The following is a 27601-nucleotide window of genomic DNA, read 5'->3' on the forward strand; positions in this document are numbered from 1 at the left end:
GACACCTGACACCATTAGGGATGTCGGCACTGACACCATTAGAAATGTCGGCACTGACACCTGACACCATTAGAGATGTCGGCACTGACACCTGACACCATTAGAGAGGTCGGCAGTGACACCTTTAACACCATTGACCACCAGGAATGTTGTAGTGATATGAAACCATCAGCTTATCCGCGCCGTCTGTGTATGGGGCATGTGATAACTATTCACCAGCCCCTGGGGCCATGGAGACGGTGCTTCCTATGACGTTAGTATGACGGACAGTGGGCTATGTGCCCGGTGTGACAGCAGCAGTGCTCCCTGCTGTGTGCGCTGGGGGCGGCAGCCGGACTATCGCTTCCGGGTACAGGCGGGATTTCCGGGCTGTCTGCTGTACATGTAGGAGGGGAAAGCAGAGGTCACGGCGCTGTACAGGACACATAAAGCTGATGGTTGTTACAGCTGTGCATGAACATGAGCTCTCCTCAGGCAGACCTCAGCGAGCAGCCGCCGCACAGGAGAATGCAGGTACGGCGCTGTACAGGGCCCATCACCATAGTGTGCTGTCTGTACACTGACATGTCTGCTATATATACAGGAGAATGCAGGTACGGCGCTGTACAGGGCCCATCACCATAGTGTGCTGTCTGTACACTGACATGTCTGCTATATATACAGGAGAATGCAGGTACGGCGCTGTACAGGGCCCATCACCATAGTGTCCTGTCTGTACACTGACATGTCTGCTATATATACAGGAGAATGCAGGTACGGCGCTGTACAGGGCCCATCACCATAGTGTCCTGTCTGTACACTGACATGTCTGCTATATATACAGGAGAATGCAGGTACGGTGCTGTACAGGGCCCATCACCATAGTGTGCTGTCTGTACACTGACATGTCTGCTATATATACAGGAGAATACAGGTACGGCGCTGTACAGGGCCCATCACCATAGTGTCCTGTCTGTACACTGACATGTCTGCTATATATACAGGAGAATGCAGGTACGGTGCTGTACAGGGCCCATCACCATAGTGTGCTGTCTGTACACTGACATGTCTGCTATATATACACAGGTACGGCGCTGTACAGGCCCCATCACCATAGTGTCCTGTCTGTACACTGACATGTCTGCTATATATACAGGAGAATGCAGGTACGGTGCTGTACAGGGCCCATCACCATAGTGTGCTGTCTGTACACTGACATGTCTGCTATATATACAGGAGAATGCAGGTACGGCGCTGTACAGGGCCCATCACCATAGTGTCCTGTCTGTACACTGACATGTCTGCTATATATACAGGAGAATACAGGTACGGTGCTGTACAGGGCCCATCACCATAGTGTGCTGTCTGTACACTGACATGTCTGCTATATATACAGGAGAATGCAGGTACGGCGCTGTACAGGGCCCATCACCATAGTGTGCTGTCTGTACACTGACATGTCTGCTATATATACAGGATAATACAGGTACGGCGCTGTACAGGGCCCATCACCATAGTGTTCTGTCTGTACACTGACATGTCTGCTATATATACAGGAGAATACAGGTACGGCGCTGTACAGGACCCATCACCATAGTGTGCTGTCTGTACACTGACATGTCTGCTATATATACAGGAGAATACAGGTACGGCGCTGTACAGGACCCATCACCATAGTGTGCTGTCTGTACACTGACATGTCTGCTATATATACAGGAGAATGCAGGTACGGCGCTGTACAGGGCCCATCACCATAGTGTGCTGTCTGTACACTGACATGTCTGCTATATATACACAGGTACGGCGCTGTACAGGCCCCATCACCATAGTGTCCTGTCTGTACACTGACATGTCTGCTATATATACAGGAGAATGCAGGTACGGTGCTGTACAGGGCCCATCACCATAGTGTTCTGTCTGTACACTGACATGTCTGCTATATATACAGGAGAATACAGGTACGGCGCTGTACAGGACCCATCACCATAGTGTGCTGTCTGTACACTGACATGTCTGCTATATATACAGGAGAATACAGGTACGGCGCTGTACAGGACCCATCACCATAGTGTGCTGTCTGTACACTGACATGTCTGCTATATATACAGGAGAATGCAGGTACGGCGCTGTACAGGGCCCATCACCATAGTGTCCTGTCTGTACACTGACATGTCTGCTATATATACAGGAGAATGCAGGTACGGTGCTGTACAGGGCCCATCACCATAGTGTTCTGTCTGTACACTGACATGTCTGCTATATATACAGGAGAATTCAGGTACGGCGCTGTACAGGACCCATCACCATAGTGTGCTGTCTGTACACTGACATGTCTGCTATATATACAGGAGAATACAGGTACGGCGCTGTACAGGACCCATCACCATAGTGTGCTGTCTGTACACTGACATGTCTGCTATATATACAGGAGAATGCAGGTACGGTGCTGTACAGGCCCCATCACCATAGTGTCCTGTCTGTACACTGACATGTCTGCTATATATACAGGAGAATGCAGGTACGGTGCTGTACAGGGCCCATCACCATAGTGTTCTGTCTGTACACTGACATGTCTGCTATATATACAGGAGAATACAGGTACGGCGCTGTACAGGACCCATCACCATAGTGTGCTGTCTGTACACTGACATGTCTGCTATATATACAGGAGAATACAGGTACGGCGCTGTACAGGACCCATCACCATAGTGTGCTGTCTGTACACTGACATGTCTGCTATATATACAGGAGAATGCAGGTACGGCGCTGTACAGGGCCCATCACCATAGTGTCCTGTCTGTACACTGACATGTCTGCTATATATATACAGGAGAATACAGGTACGGTGCTGTACAGGGCCCATCACCATAGTGTGCTGTTTGTACACTGACATGTCTGCTATATATACAGGAGAATGCAGGTACGGCGCTGTACAGGCCCATCACCATAGTGTGCTGTCTGTACTCTGACATGTCTGCTATATATACAGGAGAATGCAGGTACGGCGCTGTACAGGGCCCATCACCATAGTGTCCTGTCTGTACACTGACATGTCTGCTATATATGCAGGTACGGTGCTGTACAGGGCCCATCACCATAGTGTCCTGTCTGTACACTGACATGTCTGCTATTTATACAGGAGACTACAGGTACGGTGCTGTACAGGGCCCATCACCATAGTGTGCTGTCTGTACACTGACATGTCTGCTATATATACAGGAGACTACAGGTACGGTGCTGTACAGGGCCCATCACCATAGTGTCCTGTCTGTACACTGACATGTCTGCTATATATACAGGAGAATACAGGTACGGTGCTGTACAGGGCCCATCACCATAGTGTGCTGTCTGTACACTGACATGTCTGCTATATATACAGGAGAATGCAGGTACGGCGCTGTACAGGGCCCATCACCATAGTGTGCTGTCTGTACACTGACATGTCTGCTATATATATAGGATAATACAGGTACGGTGCTGTACAGGGCCCATCACCATAGTGTGCTGTCTGTACACTGACATGTCTGCTATATATACAGGAGAATGCAGGTACGGTGCTGTACAGGGCCCATCACCATAGTGTCCTGTCTGTACACTGACATGTCTGCTATATATACAGGACAATACAGGTACGGCGCTGTACAGGGCCCATCACCATAGTGTGCTGTCTGTACACTGACATGTCTGCTATATATACAGGAGAATGCAGGTACGGTGCTGTACAGGGCCCATCACCATAGTGTGCTGTCTGTACACTGACATGTCTGCTATATATACAGGAGAATGCAGGTACGGCGCTGTACAGGGCCCATCACCATAGTGTGCTGTCTGTACACTGACATGTCTGCTATATATACAGGAGAATACAGGTACGGCGCTGTACAGGGCCCATCACCATAGTGTCCTGTCTGTACACTGACATGTCTGCTATATATACAGGAGAATACAGGTACGGCGCTGTACAGGGCCCATCACCATAGTGTCCTGTCTGTACACTGACATGTCTGCTATATATGCAGGTACGGCGCTGTACAGGCCCATCACCACAGTGTGCTGTCTGTACACTGACATGTCTGCTATATATACAGGAGAATGCAGGTACGGCGCTGTACAGGGCCCATCACCATAGTGTGCTGTCTGTACACTGACATGTCTGCTATATATACAGGAGAATGCAGGTACGGCGCTGTACAGGGCCCATCACCATAGTGTGCTGTCTGTACACTGACATGTCTGCTATATATACAGGAGAATGCAGGTACGGCGCTGTACAGGGCCCATCACCATAGTGTGCTGTCTGTACACTGACATGTCTGCTATATATACAGGAGAATGCAGGTACGGCGCTGTACAGGGCCCATCACCACAGTGTGCTGTCTGTACACTGACATGTCTGCTATATATACAGGAGAATGCAGGTACGGCGCTGTACAGGCCCATCACCATAGTGTGCTGTCTGTACACTGACATGTCTGCTATATATACAGGAGAATGCAGGTACGGCGCTGTACAGGGCCCATCACCACAGTGTGCTGTCTGTACACTGACATGTCTGCTATATATACAGGAGAATGCAGGTACGGCGCTGTACAGGGCCCATCACCATAGTGTGCTGTCTGTACACTGACATGTCTGCTATATATACAGGAGAATACAGGTACGGCGCTGTACAGGGCCCATCACCATAGTGTCCTGTCTGTACACTGACATGTCTGCTATATACAGGAGAATGCAGGTACGGTGCTGTACAGGGCCCATCACCGTAGTGTCCTGTCTGTACACTGACATGTCTGCTATATATGCAGGTACGGTGCTGTACAGGGCCCATCACCATAGTGTGCTGTCTGTACACTGACATGTCTGCTATATATACAGGAGAATGCAGGTACGGCGCTGTACAGGGCCCATCACCATAGTGTCCTGTCTGTACACTGACATGTCTGCTATATATACAGGAGAATGCAGGTACGGTGCTGTACAGGGCCCATCACCATAGTGTGCTGTCTGTACACTGACGTGTGGATATCCTCCCTATGATATAATTTATGCAATCATCTGTAAGGATCTGTTCACACACATTGCCTTCCGTCATGATGATTTCCTGATGCATATACCTTCTACAGAAGGCTCCAACATATGGCACTTTGTAGGCATAACTTCAGTCAGCATTATGTCCGTGTTTTCCAATACATTCCAGAACTGTAAGGGTTACATAGCATCATAAATGAATATAATGCTATGCGACCGCGTCAGCGCTGGGAGGTTAGGACTGGTGCTGTCGCTGACGCACGCTGCAAGTCCAATGCATAGAACTCCCTCGTCCTTGCAGCAATTTTGCGTCTGGCATGGGAACGCAACAAACCAGAAAGGAATGTGTTTTGGTGCACTTCGTTCCGGTTTGTTCAGTTTTCTCCCCTTATCAATGAATGGGGACAAAACTGAAGCTTTGTGCTTTGGTTTTGAGACCCTCTGCCGGATTTCAAAACCGGACAGCACAACGCAGATGTTAAAGTAGCCGTAGAAAAGTACGAAATCCCTGGAGTGGAGAAGAAATTAGACTGTTTTTGAGACCTTCATACAGTAAATAGGTTGGAAAAGAGGTGCAAACATTAGAAAACCTCTGAATTGGCCCTCATGCACACGACTGTTGGTATTTTATGGTCCGCAAAACACTAATCCGCTAAAAATAGAGATGACATCCATGTGCATTTCGTGTTTTACGGAACAGCTGGCCCCTAATAGAACAGTATTATCCTTTTCTGTAATGCTTACAATAATAGGACATGTTCAATTTTTTGGCGGAACGGACATGCCTAAACGCAGAATGCACACGGAGTAACTTCCCTTTTTTTTTTTTTTTTCTGGAGCCATTGAAATGAATGGTTCCGCATATGGTCCTCAAAAAACCCCAGAATGGACGCGGAAACTAAATACCTTCGTGTGCATGAGGCCCTAGTCTAAAACATCAAAACAAACGGGGCACAAATGCCTCTAAAACATATGCAATTTCAGTAGTAAATGAGACTAAAATAATAATACAGTCTAAAACAGTATTTTTACGCCTAAAAACAGGCGCAGACACTATAGTTTCCCCCCCACACTATAGCTGTGGGGAAACCACAACACCCAGCATGCACACTTGCTTGGCTGTACTCGAAACTCCCATAGAAATGAATGGAGCATGTTGGGAGTTGTATTTTCCCAGCATTTGGAGTGCCGGAGGTTTCTGATCCCTGATGTAATGAGTCAGTAGTGCCCTATGGATATGAGCTTCCCAAGAATATATACTGTGAAGTACAGTAGTGAAGTGTGAACAGAGCCTGATGTCCGTCCCTCTGGGCCCTGCAGAATAAGGAACTGGAATTAAAACAATATAAACCTGTCCATTTATGTAACCGAAGTGGACCCATCCCCCTAACTACTCTTTCATCTTCCCTCCAGCGCAGGCGTCCAGAAGTGATGACATGGCAGCATTCTGTATAAACATGGACTTTTCTTCTGTTTTTCGCAGAGTGGCTACACTCCCACTGAAGAGGAGAAGAGAGTCTTGAGAGAATGTAATTCTGAGAGCTTTTGGTACAGATGTAAGTAGTCTGTAGCATCCTTGGATTCTAGTGATAGTCTTAAAGGAGTCTTCTAGATATTGTTGATAGGTCATGAATATCCGATATGTGGAGGGCCAATCGGCTGTTTGAAGGTGTCAGAAGCTCTGGAGACCAGACAGTGGATGGAGCGGGAAGCAGAAGCCTGATCTACTGTGTAGTGCAGGGATGGCATACCTGCGGCTCTTCAGCTGTTGCAAAACTACAACTCCCAGCATGCTTAGACTGCCTTCAGCATTCAGCCTACAGCAGGGCATGGTGGAAGTTGTAGTCTTACAACAGCTGGATAGCCACAGGTTGGTCGTCCATGCTGGGGTACGGCAGCTCCGCTCCCGTTCACATGAAAAAATATAAAAGTTTTACAAATGCTCCAAAAATCCGAGCAAAATGAGAATCCATCCTAAATGTAGCTTTTGTGTAATGTTATCTTCTTGTATTTCAGCTGTCCCCTTCTCCGTTGTTAGCATGCTGGCTACACAGACCCTCATCCGCAGAGGTAGGCTCCTTCTTAACTGCGTGGGCTGCTAATAATTCAGTTGCATTTGTGTACAGTATTTCCTATTGACAACCTGTCTACCTAACATTCAGAGCCATTCTAAACGGGAACAGTTATTACACTTGTGCATTTATTTTCTTTAAAGGAGTTGTCCCATTAGGGCAACTTACCCCCTATGTTTTAATGGGACAACTTCTTTAAAGGGTCATATCAGCAGATTAAAAATGCTCCAGCAAAGTTTAAAAAACAAAAAAAAAAACTGCTTATAGTCACCTGGCTCATTCCCCACCGCTGCCCTTCAGACGGTGCAGGGGTTCTCCTACTGGTCATTGCTGTAGCCAGTGAGTAGCACTCCTGCCATGTTGAAAACAGTAGCAAGAAGTGGAGTGCAACGTAGACCCGTGTACCGTTGGCATGACAGTGGCGGGTGATTGGCAAGGTGAGTATCAACTTATGTATGTTTCACCATCTGCACGCCATTGGGGAACGTTTTCAATGTCTTGGAGTACCCCTTGAAATTGATTTATTCCAAAGTTGGGGACAATTCCTCTACATCTGAATTGTGGCATTATAGTGAATGTCTGAGGGTGAAAAATAAGCCAACAGGTTAATATGGAATAATAACAATTTAAAAGGGTTTTTTAAGTGTTTTTACTGATGACCTTTCCTGAGGATAGGTGTCACGGCTTGGTGGTAGTTTGCCGTGACACTTTTGCCACGCATGATAGTTGCTGGTGGCAACGTGTTTTGTTATGCATGCGTGTGCACTTCCCCTTTAAAGCTGTTTCCCTTCCCATTTCTGGTGTATATGGGGTTAATGTGTGTGCAAGGTGGAGCTGGGTGTTTGGGCCTATGCTCATTACCAGGATCCTGTGGTAGCGGCATGGATGGCCCGAGTTCCTGTTGCAGCTGTGTCAGGTAGGTGTCCATGTTGGTCCTGTTGGCAGTGGTGTTTTCTGCCACTGGACACTTACCTGTCGTGTCGTCCACTGCTGGCTGCTTTCTTCCCCTTTGTTGCTAGGCCTGTTGGAGACTCCGGTTCCTCCGTGTCTTGGAGGAATCGGTTATGTCCACATTCTGAGGCCATATTGCAGGGACCGTTAGGGTCAGTAGGGCCCAGGTTTGAAAGTATGAGCCCCACTACCATCGAGGGTGGCTCATACAGTCAGGAGGTCAGGGATAGGCTTTAGGGATGCTTAGTTTAATTCCAGCTCCCTTTTCCCTGTTTTCAGGCCTAGCTGCTACCTTATATTCCTCACATTGTAGGGTGGGGGGTTTCCCCCACTCCCCACCATGACAATAGGTAGTCAGTATCTAGTGGGGGTCCGTCACCTTGGACCCCGCCGATCAGCTGTTTGAGAAGGAACCGACTCTCACAGTAGCACCACAGCGTCGTCCATTGTAAAGCGGTTGTGCTTGGTATCGCAGCTCCGCTCCATTTACTTCTATGGGGCTGAGGTGTGCCTAGGCCAGGAGTGGGCTACCTCCTGCACTCTAGCTGTTGTGAAACTACAACTCCCAACATGCATAATTGCTCTGCTCTTCTCAGAACTCTCATAGAAATGAAGCATGCTGGGAATTGTAGTTTCACAACAGCTGGATTGCTGAAGGTTGCTTATGCCTGGACTAGGCCATGTGACCGATAAACGTGACATCACTGGCCTGGAGAAAACTGAGATGGCCACAACACTATTGCAAGCGCTGCTGCCTTCTCAAACGGCTAATCTGCGGAGTTCCTGGGTATCGAACCCCCACCGATCAAATACTGATGACCTATCCCGAGAATAGGTCATCGGTAAAAAAAACACTTGGAAAACCCATTTAATAATTAATATTGCATGGACAACTTACTAATCACACTTGCAAATATACATGTTTCAGGATACTTGGGGCATATATTCATCTGCAGCGCTGTTGTCCTCTCCATTATTTCATGTCACTGTTATTTGATAAGTTTATTTGTTGCAGGTATACTTACAACATCCACCAGATTCGGTTCTTTCCCAAAAATAGCCGGTAAGTGGATTCATTTCATACTTCTGTCATCTTTTTGGCAGTATAAACTAGGTTCACATCTGCATCAGGGGCTCTTTAAAGGTTTTTTTTTTTTTTATTTTTTTATTTCTATTATTCCAGACTTGTCTGAAAATGTAAAAATCCTTACTCGCCTATAGCCCACCGCTCCATTCCATCTACCTACCCTTTGGTCCCCATCTGTTAACTTCTGCATGGATGGGGTCACGTACGCATCTGCAGCCAATGACTAACCTCCAGCAGTACTTCACCACTGAGACCAGTTATTGTCGGCGGCAGAGCACAAGACCCTATTCATACAGAAAATGGTAGACAGGGATGGGAAGACCAGTGAAGAGAGCCATGGAGCAAGTGAGTATGGGTCTTTTCCATAGGTATTCCAGGCAAGGTGGAAATAATAGAAAAAAAATATATCTGGAAGACTCCGATGTGGGTGGTCTTGCAGAAATTCCATGCAGATTTGTGTGTATATCTGCACCAAAAACTGCATGTGTTACTTGGGTTTTTTAGTGCGGATTTGATGCAGTTTTGCCACAGATCTCACAGTTGCATTGAAACGGGTGAAATCCAATAAAAAAAAACTGCCATGCTGCAGATTTCAAAATCCACACCGCAGGTCAATTTCTGCACAAAAGGAAACAGCAAAGTGTACATGACATTTGTGAAATCTCATACACTTTGCTGGTACTGTATTACGCTGTGGTTTTCCACCCAAGTACCCACACAGAAAGACCGTGCGTAATCTTCACCATGTGCAGGTAAACATGCACCCAAAACCACATGTGGGTTTTGGTGCTGATTTGATGCGGTTTTGCAGCAGAGGGGGAAATCTGCACCAAAAATCCCAAACATAAACATGCTGCGGATTTCTAAGGCCCCATTCACACGTCCGCAATTTCGTTCTGCATTTTGCGGAACGGAATTGCGGACCCATTCATTTCTATGGGGCTGCACAATGTGCGGCCCGGCTCCAGAACATGTCATATTCTTGTCCACAATCGCGGACAAGAAGAGGCATATTCTATTAGTGCCAGCGATGCGCCGTCTGCAAAATGCGGAACGCACATTGCCATGTCAGTGTTTTGTGGATCCGCTGTGTGAATGAGCCCTTAGGAGATGTGTACATAACCTAAAAGATATTTTGATACCTTTTACTTGCATTGACAGTGTAGAAAAATAAACCAATGAAGTAGATTGCTTTTCTTTTATTGACTAGTCACCCAGCTGCTCTTTATCTATATGTCCTCTCAGACTAAGGCCTCTTTCACATGGGCATCACGGGTGAGGGCTGGATGCGTTCAGGGTGCATTGCGGGAAACCCACAAGAGTAGGCACGCAATTTTAGTCAGGTTCCTCTGCGACTGCGTTCTGTTCAGCTTTTTTCCGCGCAAGTGCAATGCGTTTTGCTTGCGCGTGAGAAAACTGACTGTGGTACCCGAACCCGGGCTTCTTCACTGAAGTTCGGTTTGGGTTAGGTGTTCTGTTGATTTTATTATTTTCTATTACATGGTTAGAATGGAAAATATATTAACTTTCTTTAATGCAAAGTCCAATGTCAATTGAGGGTTAAAAAAATAATAAAAACATTACTCATCTCATCCACTTGATCGCGCAGCCTGGATCCTCTTCTTTGTTCTTCTTGAAAGACCTGCAAAAGGACCTTCTATCTTCATTCAGCAGAACCTGCGCTGACATCACCGCGCTCACCACATGGTGAGCGCGATGCTGTCAGCGAAGGCCCTTTTGCAGGTCGTTCAAGAAAAACAAAGAAGACTATAATGGCTGCGCGATCAAGTGGATGAGGTGAGTAATGTTTTTATTATTTTTTAACCCTCTGCTATTATTTTCCATTATAACCATTAGTAAATAGGGTCTCGGGTCGCTCATCGCTCGCTTAGCAACCATGCGTGAAAATCGCACCGCATCCGCACTTGCTTGCGAATGCGATTTTCTTTTTTTTCTTTTTTTTCACGCAGCCCCATTAATTTCTATGGGGCCTGCGTTGGGTAAAGAACGCAGAATATAGAACCTGATGCGATTTTAATGCAACGCACAAGTGCAGCTTGCAAAACAACTCTGTAGCATGTACACAGCCCCATTGAAATGAATGGGTCCGGATTCAGTGCGGGTGCAATGTGTTCACCTCACGCATTGCACCTGCGCGGAATACTCGCCCGTGTGAAAGGGGCCTAAGGGTGCATTCACACGACCGTAAGCATTTTGCAGTCCACAAATTGCGAATCCGCAAAACAGGGATACCGGCTATGTGCGTTCGCATCTTTTGCGGCCCCATTGAAATGAATGGGTCCACACCCGTTCCGCAAAATTGCAGAACGGATGCAGACAAGCTTTGGTCATAAATCAGTTTAGTAAACCCTCCAGTAGAAAACAGAAGGGTCGCAAGCAGTCTGACAGATTTATTGCAGAATGGCATGCTGCAGCTGCTATGTACTGTGTAACATAAAAGCTGCACAAGCCATATAAAGCAATATTATTTTTTTTTAAACTCGTTTTATTGAAGTTTAACAACAAGCATGGTTCATCACAGTCTGAAGCAGTGGCAACCCACGCAGGGGAGCCGCTTGCTTCGCAGCACATCGGGCAAGTATCCACAGTATTCCACATTTGACATAAAAAAACACCCAAGATCTGCAGTTTAGTGTTCAGACACCCAGCACAGTGGGATCCTCCGACACAGAGTGTAAATGTAAAGATTGCAAGGAGTGAGTAGATGAGCACCATTCTCCCCATACTCTCTGAAATTTCCAAGGACACTTTCTATGGATATACACCACTTTTCCATCGTCATTGCATGATTCATCAAGGTCTTCCATTGGCCTACCGTAGGGGACCTTTCCGCCATCCACCTCAGCTACCTCCTTTCTGGCCAGAAAGAGAGCTTACCCCCAAAATACCCTCTGATAATGTGTCCACTGTTCCTCCTCCAATACTCCCAGGATACATATTTTAGGGCAGACCCCTATCGGTGCAGGTACCATTGTGGAGAGGATTTCTACTACTTCGCCCCAAAAGACCTGTAAATACCTACATCCCCACATCAAGTGCCAGAAATCAGCACTCTCCTCCTGACATCTATGACACCTGCTGCTAGGCGATCTCCCCATCCTATGCAGCCGAAGAGGGGACAAATAACTCCTATGCAAAATGAACAGTTGTGTCAGCCTATTGTTTACCGATGGGGAAACCTTAGTGGGTACTAACAAAGACTCCTCCCAGTCTTCAGCGTCAAGAGTTGGAATGTTAGCTTTCCATTTTGCCTCTACCTCCAATGGTTGAAGAATCATGCGTTCACCCAGCAAATATGTATACAATATAGAGATAATGCCCTTAGGTCCCTGTGATCGCAGCACCCCTATCAAAGGATACTTAGAAATACTGCGACTCGTCTCTCTAAACTGAGCGCTCAGGGCATGCCTTAATTGAAGGTACCTATAAAATAAGGAGTGGGGAATCTCAAACTTCTCCTGTAGTTGCTGTAAAGTCCGCAATACACCCCCATCATACAACTCAGCCAGTGTCCTCACCCCACACCCTTTCCATGTCACCGAATCCTCCAGGTTTATCAAGTGTGGGAACATGGGATTGTTCCAGAGTGGGACTACATCTGGCAAATCCACATACGAGTTGAATTTGGCTGCCTTCCATACTTGGTTAGCCAGTCTGTGAGCAGGGAGTAACCTTCCAGAAACTAAACCTGGAGACTCCAGCACAGGCCAGAGAGTAGACAGACTAAGATGTTCCTTCAGCCAATACTCCGGCCCTGGTAAATCCCCCTGTTTCACCCATGCCGCTACATACTTCTAAAGCAATATTTTCAATTAAAAAACACAAATGTTTTAGACAAAAGTACATCTAAATCAAGTAAAATAAAGGCTCCTAAGGGTCTAAAGCAGGGGTGCACAACCTGCGGCCCGGGGGCCACATGCGGCCCTTGATACCATTCTGTGCGGCCCTTAACCATCTGGTAACAGACATGTATGCCTATGTCTTGGGGCTTTTTACATGTCATATTCATGCATTTCTCACATTAGATGGGAGTCCTGGAAGTGTAACTAGACATTAATGGTATATAATGTGTGTTCAATATGCCATAAGTACAACATTTCACTTAATACACCTTTTAAATTTTAATTTCGGCCCTCGTCATTGGTTCAGTCTGGTAATGCGGCCCCCAACTAGGAAACGTTGTGCACCCCTGGTCTAAAGCCTGTGGCAGTAATAATCCAGTGAAATGTATCACTATAGGTTATATACCTGTAGCCTTTATCAGATTCACAAGACTATAAAGACACGGCCTGAAAGACACAATGTGACCGTGTTGTGTTTTTGTTTTTGTCTGGAAGTTGCTGGTGTCTTTGGATACATAGCTGGAAAGATTTCGTATATTAAAGAATGCAGGGAGAAATTTCTGAGATTGGAGAATTCCCCGATGGCAGAGATTATTCGTCAGGGACCAAAGACTCAAGCACAGTAAGATATCTGTCATTCTACCAAACAAAAGAAAGTTTTGCAATTTATGACTTGGTGACTCTTCTGTAAAAGTTTGCTTTCACAATGGCTGCAATATGGCTGCCTTTTAGCATTTGGGGACCTCCACTTTAAAAGAAATGTGTCATCAGAAAAGGACCTATTGTTTAAATCATGTTTAACATATTTTTAATTTTCCGTGTTAATATCTATATATAAAAATCCTGCAGTTTTCTCACTGGCACTAAGGCTGGGTTCAGACCTGAGTGTTCGGGATGGAGCGCGCGATTGTATGCGCGTTTACAATCGCGGCTCCGGAAAAAGCGAACGCCCATTGTCGCACGTTCCCGGAAGTCTATGTACGGGAACGCGTGACAAAACGCCCCAAAGAAGCTCCTGTACTTCTTGGGGCGTCGAGTGTTTTACAGCGCGATCGTACGCACTGTAAAACGCCAAGTTGAGAACCATGCCGATAGGGAAGCATTGGTTTCTCCTTGTAGGAACGCGCTGTAAAACGCTCAGGTCTGAACCCAGCCTAAGCCAAATAATCGGCTCCACTTCTTGGTCTGTACAGATCACTTTACTGCAGTTATCTGCTTATCTACACACAGAGGCATAATAAGAATGACAGATAAGACAGGGTCCTCTATTCACAATAGGTGATTGTCGGGGCTTATCTATTCCTACCTAGTACAATGAAATCTGCAGAGGTCACATAGCATGCCCAGAAAACTCACCTCGGGCAAGATGGCCGCCCCCACAATATCGTTCAGAAAACAGAATAAATCTGGTTTTAACATTTTTGTTGTCACATTTCCTTTTAAGATGGATAATTTTCATTTCCTTTTAAGATGGATAATTTTCATTTTATTTATTTTTTTATTGTGTTTACTATGCACTAAAAATGACATGACAACCTTATTCTGCTGGTCAGTACGATTACGGGGATACCAAATTTATATAGTATTTATTTTGATTAGTACTAAAAAAAGAATTACAAAAAATTTAGATTTTTGCAGGGTCTGCCATCTTTGACATTAAGCTTTACAGGCAGCTCACTATAACCGGCATGCAATCCTTCATAAGGCCTCAGCCTGTTACAGCAACCGATTGGAGCCCTTTACTTTCTCCATGGGGGCTCCAATCAGAGGGCAGAGGGAGCCTCCTCCCTCTGTGTAAATTTTTTTTTTTTTTTTTTTTAAAGCATATAAATTCTCATTTTTACACATAAACAAAAGAAAAATCATATGCTATTCAGCATATTATACAATAATGGAATTACATCATTCCATTCTTGTAACAGGATATAAAGATATAAATACAACCAGGTATAAATCGTTTTGTACAAATAATTCGAAAGTGGATGTTCATATCTTGTACAGTGAACAATAAAATCTCAGACATTATAGAAGAGGATAGATGGTGTCATTCTTTATTGCTTGAAGCCATTTCTTCCAGACCTTGTAAAATTTTGGGAGCTTCCTCCCTCTGTGTAACCGGTCAGATGCTGTGGTCGCAATTGACTGCAGCATCTGAGTGGTTAAATAATTGGGATCGGCGTTACCTCTGATTCCTGGTCATTGCGGCCAGGTGCTGGCTGTATTACTTACCTGGTCCCTGCCACCAGTGCGAGACTGGGAATTTAAAGTGGCCCTGGAAAAAATACTAAGGCCCCTTTCACACAGGGGCGAGAATTCCGCGCGGTTGCAATGCGTGAGGTGAACTTTAATGGGGCTGTGCAGATGAGCGGTGATTTTCACGCATCACTTGTGCGCTGCGTGAAAATCGCAGCATGTTCTATATTCTGGAATTTTCACGCAACACAGGCCCCATAGAAATGAATGGGGCTGTGTGAAAGTTGCATACCATCCGCAAGCAAGTGCAGATGCAAGTTGATTTTCACGCATGGTTGCTAGGAGATAATGTTAGTAAATTGATTAAAGTCAATTTACTGTATTTTACTGTAATAGCATTATTAATACAGAATGATTACTAAAATGTGGCTTTAGGGGTTAAAAAATAAATTAACTCGCCTCATCCACTTGATCGTGCAGCCGGTATCGTCTTCTTTCTTCTTCTTTGAGGACCTGCAAAAGGACCTTTCACGTAATCGCGCTCACCACGTGGTGAGCATGGTGACGTCAGCGCAGGTCCTGCTGAATGAAGATTGAAGATCCTTCTATCTTCATTCAACAGGACCTGCGCTGACATCACCATGTGGTGAGCGCGATTACGTCACCAAAGGTCCTTTTGCAGGTCCTTGAAGAAGAAGACTATGCCGACTGGCTGATTAAGTGGATGAGGTGAGTTAATTTAAATTTTTAATTTTTAACCCTCTAAAGCAACATTTTAGTAATCATTCTGTATTAGGAATGCTATTATTTTCCTTTATAACCATGTTATAAGGGAAAATAATATCATCTACACAACACCGAACCCAAACCCGAACTTCAGTGAAGTTTGGGTCTAGATACCACATTCAGTTTTTTTTTATCACGCGTGTGCAAAATGCATTGCACTCGCGCAGAAAAAACTGAACGCAATCGCAGTCAAAACTGACTGAAATTGTGTGCGCACTCGCGCGGGTTTCCCGCAATGCACACGCGACGCATCCGGAGCAAATCCGGGCCGCCCGTGTGAAAGAGGCCTAAAAGTGGCCCCGTTTTGTAATGGAGTCCAAATTGATGGAAGGCAGGGCCAGGAATACCATATTGTGGCACATTATTCCACCCCAACAGAGCCAAATAACATAGTCCATCACAAAATACTGCCAGCAGCACAAAATACCCCAAAACTTCCACTGACTGGCTGTGAGGAGGGCCCAGGTGGCCCCCTGGGCATCGGCCCACCGGAGATTTCCCTGTAAGCTCTATGGCCAATCCGCCCCTGCCTGCCACATATGGAGCTGATGGTGCTGCTCCATACACCCCTCGCACCCCGCTGACGTAGTATTACGGCAGGTGTCGCAAAGAGGTTAACTCTGCTAAACTGTAGAAATAAATTTAGACCACCATAGGATGCTAGAACTGCATGTGGTCAGTCTTGCGGTTTAAATGCCACCATCTGAAACGGGACTGTGACACGGACGTAAGAATGCGGATTGCGCACGTATTTCATCTGTGTGCCTGTCAGTTTTGCGGACCCTTAGTAATGAATGGGACCATGTGAAAACCAAGAAAAAAAAAAGCAGATCGGATGCAAAATACGGTCATGTGCAGGAGCCCGTAGTCTAGAGATGACATTTTAATTTCTGTAGGAAAGTTTTCTAGACCTACTATGTGACCTATGTAGAAGTCAGGAAGGAGTAGATAAGATGATGGCATCACCTACTGTGAATGGTGGATCCATATGTAGGTGATGTATTTTATTGCAATCCTGCCTGTGATGACGAGATGACTGCTGAGAAGTGATCTCTACAGAACAGGAAGTTTACTATGAGGTTCAGTTACCAGTGTAAAATCTACAGGATTTCAGAACCTTTTTTTATATATTGATATTGGGGGTAAAAATCACAAATAATAAAAAAAAAAAAAAAAAAAAAAAAAAGTTTAATATAAAAGCTTGATTTTATACAGCTCATTTTCTTTTATTATCTCTTTAAATAGAACCTGTCACCGGGATGTTGTGTATAGAGCTGAGGACATGGGTTGCTAGATGGCCGCTAGCACATCCGCAATACCCAGTCCCCATAGCTCTGTGTGCTTTTATTGTGTCAAAAAAACGATTTTATATATATATGAAGCTACTAACGTTTCCGGAGCCCAGCACTGCCCCACATCCTCCGAATCTCCTCCTTGCTCCCCGACGTCACAAAGCTAGAGCGCCGTAATCTCTCAATCCGTGAGCTAGCGCATGCGCAGTTCCTTCCCTGAGACTGATGCCAGCACAGGGAAGGAACACTATGACGACACTGCGCATGCGCTAGCTCGCACATCTCGAAATTATGGCGCTCTAGCTTTGTGACATCTGAGAGCAAGGAGGAGATTCGGAGTATGCGGGGCGGTGCTGGGCTCCTTCACGCTGGACTCCTCTCAGGTTAATTTACATATCTCTAAAATCGTTTTTTGGACACAATAAAAGCACACAGAGCTATGGGTATTGCGGATGTGCTAGCGGCGATCTAGCAGCCCATGTCCCCAGCTCTATTCCCAAAATCCAGGCGACACGTTCCATTTAATATAGCTTACATTATTTTATTTATTTTTTTAATCCTAGTTTCTGCTATGGAAATGAGCTGGTTACTTTACTTTATTTCTACATTTTAACCTTGTCTTTAGTGTTTTATGAATAACTTTCCAGATTTCCCAAGCATACAGACAATGCTGAGACCGCAGCCCCACAGCAGACTTTTGCCCCAGTAGAGGCTAAACCTACATCCAGTGTGTACAACAGCAAGTATGAGACCAAGGCTGTAGAAGTGCCTTTTAGCTCATCCATGAGTGAGTCTTCACCCACTGGAATTGGAGATAATGTTTTAAAAGGTAAGTGTTGTTTAGTAATACAAGCAATGGAAGAAATACTGTACATGAAGAAGACAAATACCTGCTGCTCGTCTGTCTTAGTCAGTCCCATGATCTTGATGTGTACCTCCAATCATCCTCTCCCACGCAATCCGACATCATACACGGAGAAGCACAACTGTAGCTGGACGATAAAGTTGGCCGAGATGAGTGCACAATGCCTATGAGGTATTATGCAGGAGCCCCCCCCCTTGTCAATGTTCTCTTCAGGAGAAGTGATTTATACTAAACTGGCCTCATCTATCAAAATTAAAATTCGGGTACAATTTCCAAAATGCATAACTTAAATGTGGTTTATTATACAGAACCTGAACCAATCCTAGAAGAAACGTCTAAACAGAAACCACTGACATATGATGAGCTGAGGGACCAGAATAGAGATTCCTACCACAAGGCGGGTTTAGCGTCTTCTAGAGCACCCATGCAGGAGAAGAAGCCTTGGAAAGAAGGTGCCATAGTTTGGTTTGTTTGTCACATATATCACTGCCTTCTCTATACACATTGATACTGGGAGAGCTGTCAGTCATGCTTTGTGGGCAGGTGTCACGCCGGACGGGATCTCAGACATACAGATAAACCAGCAAACCAGGCTCTAGTTGAGAAGCAGGGGAAGGGTCACCTCCTAGCAACTCCCTGACTTCTCTCCCTGCTCTGCTCAGCCCACATACACACCTTTTAATGGTAGGAAGGATGTGTCCTTGTGCCTTGGCTAAAACACCCTGGATTCCCTGAGATGGTGAAAAAGGGGAATAGGAGCAGCCTGTTCGCACAGAACCTGGGATGGGAGAGATGACGCCAACAAAAACTGAAAGCACACTTATCTTTTCTGAGCTGGAACAGACAACCTTGCCTCCTTGCTTCCAAGGCCAGAATGATTTCTATAACCCGCTCAGAGCACTGGGATAGAGAGCCATTTGAACTAATGACCCCACCCAGTGCCCCTTGATGGGAGGCGGATCCAGCACGGCTCCTAAACGGAACACTAAACACGTGCTGCAATTCTGGCCGACCTCCGTACATAGTCAGAGCAGGACATGACAGCAGGGTAATAAGGACTCTCACGGTCTCTTCTAGGAGTTCTCTAAGGATTTACTCTACTTTTTACTCAGAAACCCTACTCCAGATCATATAAACATGCTCCCTCTAACATATCTTGCTCTTATATCGGGGCTCATGCTCATTAGGCAGCAGAGATAATCTGTACACTTTAAACACATGTAGGAACTGAATCCCAACTGGTCCAAAGGAAAAAATGAGTAGTTCCTTATGACATCCAGTCATGTTGTTTCTTCCAGTTCGTGCCTTTGAAATGTGAAGTTTGGTTTGCCATGGACTACTCCAATGTTTCCCTTTGCCCCAGCTTTGATATCACACATTTAATGCTCATATTTATTACTTGGGTTGTTGGGGATTGACTGATGAAGACAGATGCTTTATAGATGGGTCTGGTTTTTCACATCCCCAGCAACAAAAGATTTTCTGTGGAACATTACCATCAGCTATAGGTTGCCTAGCTTAGACAACTCCTGTGCCAGCTTGGCAGTCTCTAAGTTATTCCCCCAGACCTAAGTCAAGTCAAAGACCTGTCACCCAGCCAAACAAAGATTTTGGTTTTGGCTTATATCCCAAGATCCCCAGATTGAAAATCTACACTTGCTAATGCCATAACCAATAGCTAATACAATTTAAAGGGTCTGTTCACATTGACGTTTTTATGCGTGGATTTCATGCAAAATGGGAGTCCATGATGTTGTTTATGAAGCCTCAGATTATTCAATGTGTTTTTCATGACTGCGCTGAGAGATCATAAGCTTTCTTTGTGCAGTTTCTGTATGGACATTGCTGTAAAGCGCAGTGGATGTCCACTCGTGGATTATTTCCATTGAATGGAGCTGTAGCCGCGGGTGTATCCACTGCATTTAAAGTGCAAAACTGCGGCATACACTGGGGGAGATTTATCAAAGTGGATTAGTTGCCCATAGCAACTAATCAGGTTCAGCCACTAAGCCAGTTTTCCTTTAAACTGATTTGATAAATCTCCCCCACAATATATTTTGCCATAGGCTGAGGTCACCCGGTGGATTTTGTCTAACTGGTTTTATTATCTGGCCTTATTCTGCCAGTAGTCACCATTGCTGAGCTGAAGCTTCAATACTATAACTTTTCATGAGCGAGTGCACTTATCCTCAAATTACAAAATGACATTTTCTGTGTTCCAGTAAAGAAGAACAAATACGGCGATGTGTGGGAAGAATGAAAATGTCTGCAGAACACCAAATGCTGGCATCTGTAATAACTGGTCCATATGCTGGCACTTAATAAATTAATGCAAAAATCAGAACAGAATTCAGATTTCATGGCGTGTAACATGTTTTATTGGTTTACGTTGATGCAACTATAAAAGCCAAATGTGTTCAGAAAGAATGGCTTCTATATTTTAGCACATTAAAGTTTAATTTTTTTGTAAATGTTTTTTGTCTGTTTTTTAACCATCAATTCCAGAATCAACGACCCCTCTCTAGTAGCTATAGCCTGTAATATTATTACACTCCAGAAATACGTCCAGGCCCCTCTTGAATTCCTTTATTGTACTCTCCATCACCACCTCCTCAGGCAGAGAGGTCCATAGTCTCACTGCTCTTACCGTAAAGAATCCTCTTCTATGTTTGTGTACAAACCTTCTTTCCTCCAGACGCAGAGGATGTCCCCTCGTCACAGTCCTGGGGATATATAGATGATGGGATACATCTCTGTACTGACCCCTGATATATTTATACATACAGTTGCAAGAAAAAGTATGTGAACCCTTTTGGAATGATATGGATTTCTGCACAAATTGGTCATAAAATGTGATCTGATCTTCATCTAAGTCACAACAATAGACAATCACAGTCTGCTTAAACTAATAACACACAAAGAATTAAATGTTACCATGTTTTTATTGAACACACCATGTAAGCAGTCACAGTGCAGGTGGAAAAAGTATGTGAACCCTTGGATTTAATAACTGGTTGAACCTCCTTTGGCAGCAATAACTTCAACCAAACGTTTCCTGTAGTTGCAGATCAGACGTGCACAACGGTCAGGAGTAATTCTTGACCATTCCTCTTTACCCTGGGCTCACACCTGAGCGTTTTACAGCGCGTTCCTACGCGCTGTAAAATGCTCAACAAGGAGAAACCAATGCTTCCCTATGGGAATGGTTCTCACCTGGGCGTTTTACAGCGCGTACGATCGCGCTGTAAAACGCCCGATGCTCAAAAAAGTTCTTGAGCTTCTTTGGGGCGTTTTGTCGCGCGTTCCCGTACATAAACTTTTCGGGAACGCGCGACAATGGGCGTTCGCTTGTCTCTGTATGCGCGATTGTAAACGCCGGTACAATCGCGCATACAGAGCGCTCCATTGCGAACGCTCAGGTGTGAACCCAGCCTTACAAAACTGTTTTCAGTTAAGCAATATTCTTGGGATGTCTGTGTGAATCGCTTTCTTGAGGTTATGCCACAGCATCTCAATCAGGTTGAAGTCAGAACTCTGACTGGGCCACTCCAGAAGGCTTATTTTCTTCTGTTTAAGCCATTCTGTTGTTGATTTACTTCTATGCTTTGGGTCGTTGTCCTGTTGCAGCACCCATCTTCTGTTCAGCTTCAGCTAGAGGATAGATGGCCTTAAGTTCTCCTGCAAAATGTCTTGATAAACTTGGGAATTAATTTTTCCTTCGATAATAGCAATCCGTCCAGGCCCTGATGCAGCAAAGCAGCCCCAAACCATGATGCCCCCACCACCATACTTCACAGTTGCGATGCGGTTTTGATGTTGGTGTGCTGTGCCTCTTTTTCTCAACACATAGTGTTGTGTGTTTCTTCCAAACAACTCAACTTTGTTTTTATTTGCCCCCAGAATATTTTGCCAGTACTACTGTGGAACATCCAGGAGCTCTTGTGGAGATACTTTTATAACCCTTTCCAGCTTTATGCAAGTCAACAGTTCTTAGGCATCATTCACATCAGGCAATGCTTTTTGTGTAAAGCAAACCCAGAACTGATGTGTGTTTTTTCTAGGGCAGCTGTAACAAACGCCTCCAATCTCATCTCATTGATTGGACTCCAGTTGGCTGACACCGCACTCCAATTAGCTCTTGGAGATGTCATTAGTCTAGGGGTTCACATACTTTTTCCACCTGCAATGTGAATGTTTACATAGTGTGTTCAATAAAAACATGGTAACATTTAATTATTTGTGTGTTATTAGTTTAACCCATTAAGGACACATGACGTACCGGTACGGCATGTTTCCCGAGTCCTTAAGGACACATGACGCTACATGCTGTGATGTCAGCCGTTTAACCCTTTCCATACTGCGCTCCGTACAGACCGCTGTTTGGAAAGAGTTAAGTCAGGGAGCTCCCTCCCTCTCCCATCGGGGGGCTGCTGTGCCTTTGAAGCCCCCAGACAGGATGGGGTCCCTCCTTCCCAGTCTGCTCAGTTGTGGCAGACGGGGAAGGTTCCCATGGCAACAGGACGCCTTCTCAGGCATCCCGCTGTCCATGGTGCTGAACAGATCTGTGCTAAAGGCATAGATCTGTTCAGACAAAGTGTAAGTAAAATACAGTACAATACACTATATAGTGTACTGTACTGTATTATACAGACATCAGACCCACTGGATCTTCAAGAACCAAGTGGGTCTGGGTAAAAAAAAAAGTGAAAAAAGTAAAAGATAAATGTTTTGTTTTTCTTCCACTGAATAAAAATAAAATACACTACACATATTAGGTATCGCCGCGTCCGTAACGACCTGATCTATAAAACTGTCATGTTACTTTCAGTGCATGGTGAACGCCATTAAAATAAAAACTATGAGGAAATTGAAATTTTTCCCACCTTACTTCCCAAAAAAGGTAATAGCAAGCGATCAAAAAAGTTGCATGTACGCCAAAATAGTACCAATCAAACCGTCATCTCATCCCGCAAAAGATCATACCCTACCCAAGCTAATCGCCCAAAAACTGAAAAAACTATGGCTCTTAGACTATGGAAACACTAAGATGATTTTTTTCTTTTTGTTTCAAAAATAAAATCAGTGTAAAACTTACATAAATAAAAAAAAAGTGTATACATATTAGGTATCGCCGCGTCCGTGACAACCTGCTCTATAAAAATACCACATGATCTAACCTGTCAGATGAATGTTGTAAATAAATAAAAAACGGTGCCAAAAAAAAGCTATTTCTTGTTACCTTGCCTCACAAAAAGTGTAATATAGAGCAACCAAAAATCATATGTACCAACTAGGGCTGAAACGATTATTCGAATAACTCTATTAAATCGAGTCAAAAAATTCATTGATGCAGTTTCCCTGCATCGAGTTATCGTTACATCACATGATCACGGAGCGGGAGTGAAATTAAGCGTCTCACTCACCACTTCCGTGTCGGCCGGCACAGCGGAGGGAGGAGGAGGGAGTCTCTCCCTCCCCACTGTGCGCGGCTGCCGCTGAACACCAATGAGGACAGAGTAGGCGGAGGAGGGGAGGGACTGTGGCCACTGCGCCACCAATGAATGTGCCTGCCATATCCCACAGGGTCCCCCTCCTCCCCCCATCATTGTTGGCAGTTTGCAGTTCCGATCGGAGCCCCAGCAGTGTAATGCTGGGGCTCCGATCGGTTACCATGGCAGCCAGGAGTCACGCTACTGAAGTCCTGGCTGCCATGGTATGTTAGTGAGCAGAGAGCAGCGCATTCTACTCACGTGCGCTGTGGCCGCCGGTCGCTCCTTCTGTCTGTGCGGCGGATTGCTAATGCTTACAGCATTAGCAATGCGCCGCACAGACCTATGAGAAGAAGGAGCGACCGCTGGCCACAGCGCACGTGAGTATAATGCGCTGCTCTCTGCTCACTAACATACCATGGCAGCCAGGACTTCAGTAGCGTGACTCCTGGCTGCCATGGTAACCGATCGGAGCCCCAGCATTACACTGCTGGGGCTCCGATCGGAACTGCAAACTGCCACCAATGATGCGGGGGAGGAGGGGGACCCTGTGGCCACTGCCACCAATGATTAATACTGGGGAGGGGAGGGGAGGGGGGGGGGGGGGGTTGCGTTGCGTTACGTTACCAGAGGGGGCAGATCAGAGGCTATGGGGGACAGATTAGTGGCTGGGGGGGGAGGCGGAGGCAGATCAGTGGCTGGGGGGGGAGGCGGAGGCAGATCAGTGGCTGGGGGGGGAGGCGGAGGCAGATCAGTGGCTGGGGGGGAGGCGGAGGCAGATCAGAGGCTGGGGGGGAGGCGGAGGCAGATCAGAGGCTGGGGGGGAGGCAGAGGCAGATCAGAGGCTGGGGGGGAGTCAGAGGCTGGGGGGGAGGCAGAGGCAGATCAGAGGCTGGGGGGGAGGCAGAGGCAGATCAGAGGCTGGGGGGGAGGCAGAGGCAGATCAGAGGCTGGGGGGGGAGGCAGATCAGAGGCTGGGGGGGAGGCAGAGGCAGATCAGAGGCTGGGGGGGAGGCAGATATTGAAATGAAAGGCAGATGGAGAGAGAGTGGTTAATGGAGGCTGCAGGCACCACCTTGGCATGTATAAAGTTATTGGTTTAGAGAGGGGTTAATGAAGGCACCTCCAAGGTGCTTTCATTAACCTCTTCAAACCAATAACTTTATACATGCCCATTGGGTTTGGAGGGGTTAATGGAAGCACCTTGGCACTAGGCATGTATAAAGTTATTAACCCCTTCAAACCAATAACTTTATACATGCCTAATGCCAAGGTGCTTCCATTAACCCCTCCAAACCAATAACTTTATACATACCTAATGCCAAGGTGTTTCCATTAACCCCTTCAAACCAATAACTTTATACATGCCTAATTACGTACGTTATTTTAAGTAGCTTTTTCTTATTAGATTACTCGATGAATCGAGAAATATAATCGATAGAATACTCGATTACAAAAATATTCGTTTACTGCAGCCCTAGTACCAACAAAACTTCCACCCTATACCGTAGTTTCTAAAATGGGGTCACTTTTTGGGATTTTCTACTCTATGGGTGCATCAGGGGGGCTTCAAATGGGACATGGTGTCCAAAAAAAACAGTCTAGCAAAATCTGCCTTCCAGAAACCGTATGGCATTCCTTTCCTTCTGCGTGCTGCCGTGTGCCCGTACAGCAGTTTACGACCACATATGGGGTGTTTCTGTAAACTACAGAATCAGGGCCATAAATAATGAGTTTTGTTTGACTGTTAACCCTTGCTTTGTAACTGGAAAAAAAAATATTAAAATGGAAAATCTGCCAAAAAAGGGAAATTTGGAAATTGTATCTCTATTTTCCATTAAATCTTGTGCAACACCTAAAGGGTTAACAAAGTTTGTAAAATGAGTTTTGAATACCTTGAGGGGTGTAGTTTCTAAGATGGGGTCACTTTTATGGGGTTTGTACTCTAGAGGTGCATCAGGGTGCTTCAAATGGGACATGGTGTAAATAAACCAGTCCAGCAAAATCTGCCTTCCAAAAACCACACGGCGCACCTTTCCCTCTACGCCCTTCTGTGTGCCAGAACAGTAGTTTACGGCCGCATATGGGGCGTTTCTGCAAACTCCAGAATCAAGGCAATAAATATAGCATTTTGTTTGGCTGTTAACCCTTGCTTTGTTACTGGAAAAATTGATTAAAATGGAAAATTTGCCAAAAAATCCAAATTCTGAAATGTTATCATTATTTGCCATTAACTCTTGTGGAACACCTAAAGGGTTAACGACGTTTGTAAAATCAGTTTTGAATACCTTGAGGGGTGTAGTTTCTAGAATGAGTGGTTTCTATTATGTAAGTTTCACAAAGTGACTTCAGACCTGTAGTGGTCCCTAAAAAGTGGGTTTTTGAACATTTCTGAAAAATTTCAAGATTTACTTCTAAACTTCTAAGCCTTGTAACATCCCCCAAAAATAAAATATCATTCCCAAATTGATACAAACATGAAGTAGACATATGGGGAATGTAAAGTAATAACTATTTTTGTAGGTATTATTATGTATTATAGAAGTAGAGAAATTGAAACTTGGAAATTTGCAATTTTGTACAAATTTTGGGTAAATTTGGTATTTTTCTATAAATAAAAATGATTTTTTTTTTTTAATTCATTTTACCATTGTCATGAAGTACAATATGTGACGAAAAAACAATCTCAGAATGGCCTGGATAAGTCAAAGCGTTTTGAAGTTATCAGCACTTAAAGTGACTCTGGTCAGATTTGCAAAAAATGGCCTGGTCCTTAAGGTGAAATAGGGCTGTGTCCTTAAGGGGTTAAGCAGACGGTGATTGTCTATTGTTGTGACTTAGATGAAGAGCAGATCACATTTTATGACCAATTTGTGCAGAAATCCATATAATTCCAAAGGCTTGCAACTGTAGTTATTAGATCTCCCCTCAGTTGTCTTTTTTCAAAGTGAATAACCCTAATTTCAGGGTACTGTAGTAGTACCACCCCCCCCCCCCCAAACCAGTTATTACTTTAGTTGCCCTCCTCTGTACCCTCTCTAGCTCTGCTATGTCTGCCTTGTTCACAGGAGCCCAGAACTATACACAGTACTCCATGTGTGGTTGACTAGTGATTTGTAAAGTGGCAGGATTATGTTCTCATCACGGGCATCTATGCCCCTTTTGATGCAACCCATTATCTTATTGGCCTTGGCAGCAGCTGCCTGACACTGGTTTCTACAGCTTAGTCTGCTGTTCAATAAAATTCCTAGATCCTTTTTCCATGTCAGTGTTACCCAGTGTTTTACCATTTAGTATGTACGGGTGATTTGCATTATTCCTTCCCATGTGCATAACCTTATATTTGTCAGTGTTAAACCTCATCTGCCACTTCCCTGCCCAATCCTCTAATCTATCTAGATCCACCTGTAGCTGTATACTGTCCTCTTCTGTGTTAATTACTTTACACAGTTTAGTGTCCTCTGAAAAAATGTATATTTTACTGTGCAAGCCTTCTACAAGATCATTAATAAATATATTGACGATAATAGGGCCCAATGCTACCTCACTTTCCTGAGCCTCCTCGCTACCACCCTCCCCCACATCTACCCCATAGAGTGCTTGCTCAGTGAGCAGCAAACTATTTTCCAAATGGTCATCGCTTCTCAACCCTTCTGGTTTTAAAACCGCCGATTTGAAAGTAGTCTAAAGCCTCATGCAGATGTCCATGGAACACGGTCCGTGAGATACCGGACTGGCATTGCAGGAGCGCACGGCGTCATAGCAACCAATGACGCCGTGCGCTCCTACAATGCTAGTCCAGTATCTCACGGACGTCAGCATGAGGATTTAGGTGTAATACCTTATGGATCCTGAGGACAGGTGTGGTGCTGTTTCTGGAAGAAAGTAGCCATGTTTTCCTAATCCCTACAATCCCTTTATGTAGATGCTCAGAATTTATATTTATTTTATTAAAAAAGAAAAGCAGGTGGTCTGAATACACTTCACCACATAGTG

The 27601-nt window shown here is 45.1% G+C and overlaps 1 protein-coding gene across 1 annotated transcript; it reads left to right on the forward strand.

Moving 5' to 3' along the window:
- The first annotated feature begins 347 nt into the window (after positions 1-347).
- Positions 348-20587, forward strand: OCIAD1 (OCIA domain containing 1). Its single transcript, XM_044298988.1, has 8 exons — positions 348-513; positions 6491-6563; positions 7024-7077; positions 9046-9093; positions 13476-13602; positions 17899-18080; positions 18425-18568; positions 20339-20587. Exons 1-8 carry the CDS (start codon positions 454-456, stop codon positions 20374-20376), a joined length of 726 nt encoding a protein of 241 aa, XP_044154923.1. The 5' UTR covers positions 348-453; the 3' UTR covers positions 20377-20587.
- The last annotated feature ends 7014 nt before the right edge of the window (positions 20588-27601 follow it).

Source organism: Bufo gargarizans, chromosome 1, assembly GCF_014858855.1.
Source record: "Bufo gargarizans isolate SCDJY-AF-19 chromosome 1, ASM1485885v1, whole genome shotgun sequence".
NCBI lineage: Eukaryota > Metazoa > Chordata > Amphibia > Anura > Bufonidae > Bufo > Bufo gargarizans.

What these genes read in the sequence shown, in the direction of transcription:
- OCIAD1 (XM_044298988.1), top strand. Translation starts at nt 454, where the DNA reads ATGAACATGAGCTCTCCTCAGGCAGACCTCAGCGAGCAGCCGCCGCAC. An exon ending in TGAGAGCTTTTGGTACAGAT is followed by an intron (nt 6,564 to 7,023) that starts GTAAGTAGTCTG and finishes CTTGTATTTCAG; the next exon opens with CTGTCCCCTTCTCCGTTGTT. An exon ending in TTCTTTCCCAAAAATAGCCG is followed by an intron (nt 9,094 to 13,475) that starts GTAAGTGGATTC and finishes TTTGTCTGGAAG; the next exon opens with TTGCTGGTGTCTTTGGATAC.